Source organism: Sinocyclocheilus anshuiensis, unplaced genomic scaffold (genome assembly GCF_001515605.1).
Source record: "Sinocyclocheilus anshuiensis isolate Anshui unplaced genomic scaffold, SAMN03320099.WGS_v1.1 scaffold3248, whole genome shotgun sequence".
NCBI lineage: Eukaryota > Metazoa > Chordata > Actinopteri > Cypriniformes > Cyprinidae > Sinocyclocheilus > Sinocyclocheilus anshuiensis.
The window spans coordinates 10,990-13,838 of NW_015548391.1; the positions used below are offsets into that span (position 1 = coordinate 10,990).

General features: G+C 36.7%; 1 protein-coding gene across 1 annotated transcript in view; it reads right to left on the bottom strand.

Moving 5' to 3' along the window:
• The window catches only part of LOC107656721 (neural cell adhesion molecule L1.1-like), a gene marked incomplete at its 3' end in the record, with an annotated part of 32,034 nt that overhangs the window by 7,952 nt on the left and 21,233 nt on the right, over positions 1–2,849 (bottom strand). The window contains exons 9-11 of the mRNA XM_016444665.1: positions 1,844–1,987; positions 1,472–1,583; positions 719–879 (exon numbers count right to left, since the gene is read on the bottom strand). Coding sequence (XP_016300151.1) covers positions 719–879; positions 1,472–1,583; positions 1,844–1,987 — 417 coding nt within the window. The remainder of the gene's footprint in view (positions 1–718; positions 880–1,471; positions 1,584–1,843; positions 1,988–2,849) is intronic.

Sequence of the window (2,849 nt, forward strand, 5' to 3'; positions counted from 1 at the left end):
TCCAAAGGGAACGCTATTCACTATAATGGTGCGTTTACAAACATTTTAGGAAAATAAACATCAATTTATGAAGTTAGCTTATGTGATGTTCTCTCAAATATTTCAGTTGTATTTAAAATTCAACATTCAAGATGACTTTGGGAAATGAGTGAATGCAACTAGTGAAAGATAACTGCAGACATGGAAGAAATGGATGAAAAGTCTATTAAGACTCTTTTTCTTTTCTTCTTCTGTTGTTATGTTGCTCATTAGCCACATATTAGTGCACTGCTGCCTCTCACTGCTTTATTAATGTCATTGGTTCCTTTGTGGCTACTTGAATATTTTAAGTAAGTGTCACTCAAAACAGTAAGTAAATTGTTTTATTTGCCTTGAAAGTAGCTGTAAAATAAAACCTAGTAAGTATGACAACTAAGTAAAGACAACTAATTAAATCTAAGTAAGGTAAACTATTGGATTTTACAGTGTACAACAGTAGCCTAAACAATGTCAAAAACGAGCTATTTGGCAAACATTAACCAAGAGCGAGTGTGGCCTTGTTGACGTAAAGCTCAAAAGAAAATAAAGTTCTTTCTACATTTTGAAAAGAATCCTTTCATTGTAACCGGTAATGTGTATTAAGCAAGCACATTGTCTAATTTTGATTGCATGTTGAGCGGTGAGTTACTGTACCTTCAGTGTCAAATGTGATATGTTCGCATGGATTTGGAGCACTTACTCAAGACCTCCAGCTCAGCACTGATGCTCCTGTTGCTGTGCCTCACTGAGCATGTGTAAATGTTGCTGTCGTCTTCACTCACGTCACTGATCTGAAGATTTCCATCGCTTCTCTGAGACATTTTAGCATTAGCCAGCGCGGGACCAGAGTCAAAAATCACCCTGCATACATTCAAACCCACTGGATTATACACACAAAACAACAAAACATCCTCCAGAAAAAAGCGTTTTTTTTTTCTTGAATTTCTAGAATTTCAGAATATGTGTTATAAAATAATTACTTCATATTTGTATTATAAAATAGTCTTTTCATTGAAAACTACAAAGATTACATACATCATTGCTTCTTATTAAAGGATTCGTGGATTATTAATTCTTTTTAAATGTTAATATGTTAATAGGTTTACTTATAATGTTAGCTCAGAATATTTTTTCCACAAAAATAAAAATATATATGTGAGAAATGATTCTTTTCGACCCTCATTCTGAGCCGCTGTCTGCAGTGATCTGTTTCGGGCTTGTAAACAGCCACTGTTATGACTGGCTAACGTCACTGCATAGGAAATAGTGTCCTATTATAGAAATGCTTTGTCTATAAGGAGGAGGATATTTTAAGCTCTGAAACTTGCAGAATGCTTTAATGGTACAAATACATCTTATCTGCCAAAAGCATAAGGCAAAATTGATTTCTCATGTCCCGATCCCTTTAGTACATAGTAAATGTGTTCAGAAAATGAAAAAAAGAAATACTCACCAGTCAACTTTGGGTTGTGGGGAGCCAAATGTTCTGCATTGCAGTAGAACCCTTTGGCCTTCTGTGGCCTTGTACACAAGCCCATCTGCCGTCAGGATCTGAGGAGGCAGTTCTGACAGACAGAAGCTCAGCTTTTTATTAAAATACATCACGAAAAACAATCAACAGGCCGACAGCAGATTTTCAGAATGGCATGAATCGGGTACAAACTGTTGTCCCATTTATTTTTAAGCACAAATCCATATTCTGACAAGAAATCACTTCATGTGGACCCATTCTGGAGTGATAGTTCCCAGCCTTTCTACAGCGTGGTGCGAACACATGCAAATAATCAAAATGCATTTGATTAAATGTTACACTACTGATTCTCACCAACTACATGGACATGCGTGTTGACCAGGATATTGCCATGTTTATTGGTGGCCTCGCACTGATAGACCGCCGTATCGCTGTACTGAACGTTAGTCAGGATCAGTGTACCAGAACTCAGATGTCGCCTCGCGTCCGAGTCTGTCCCTGCGACACACAGAAATGAGGAAATACTAGAGACTTGACTTGACGTGAACAACAGAAATCTTTAGGTCTACAAAGAGAAAAGTGTCTCAAAACATTGCAAGATTGTTTAGAGTTATGAAGGGAGCTATTGGGTGGCATTTACAGAGGAAAAAATAATCCATTAATGCTGCTCATGGTTTTGTTTTGAACTAGAACCTCACTTACTGTATTTCATTGAGACAATTATGAATTAACGTTCAAGACAATTTCTTGACATATACATTCTGTCACAGTTACTGTGCTCTAAGGAGACAGGCGCACGACGCAGGAGTAATCCAGCACACAATCTTTAATTCCAACTTCAAATCAGGAGAATAACCAGGAGACAGATAAATCACAGACATCAAAGAGCAAACTAAACATGACGGTGAACGGACCCAGACTAAGGGAGAACTGAGGATTTATAAGCAAAACCCAAACAAAGGGAACTAATGAGATGATTAACTAAACGAGAACAGGAACTGAACCAAATAAGGGCAGACAGGAACTAAACAGAAACCAACACGTGACACATTCATATATAACTATATACATCTACAAACACTTCACTGTTTTTAATTGTCTCTTCCTTTTATGTCCCTCATTTTTTATTTTAATGCATAACCATATTTCATTGTAACTAATTCATTTTTTTTTTACTTCTAACTTTTATTGTATTTTTTGTTTCTCATGTTTTCCCTCCCTCTAGTGTTTGTGTTTGGTGGTTTTGCTTTTTTCTTCCCTCTGACAGGTTGCAGCATACACGGCAAAAACAGATGTGTCAAAAAACAACACACATGGTTGTGTTGACAGCATTCTGACACATGTGGTGTAGATTTTAACA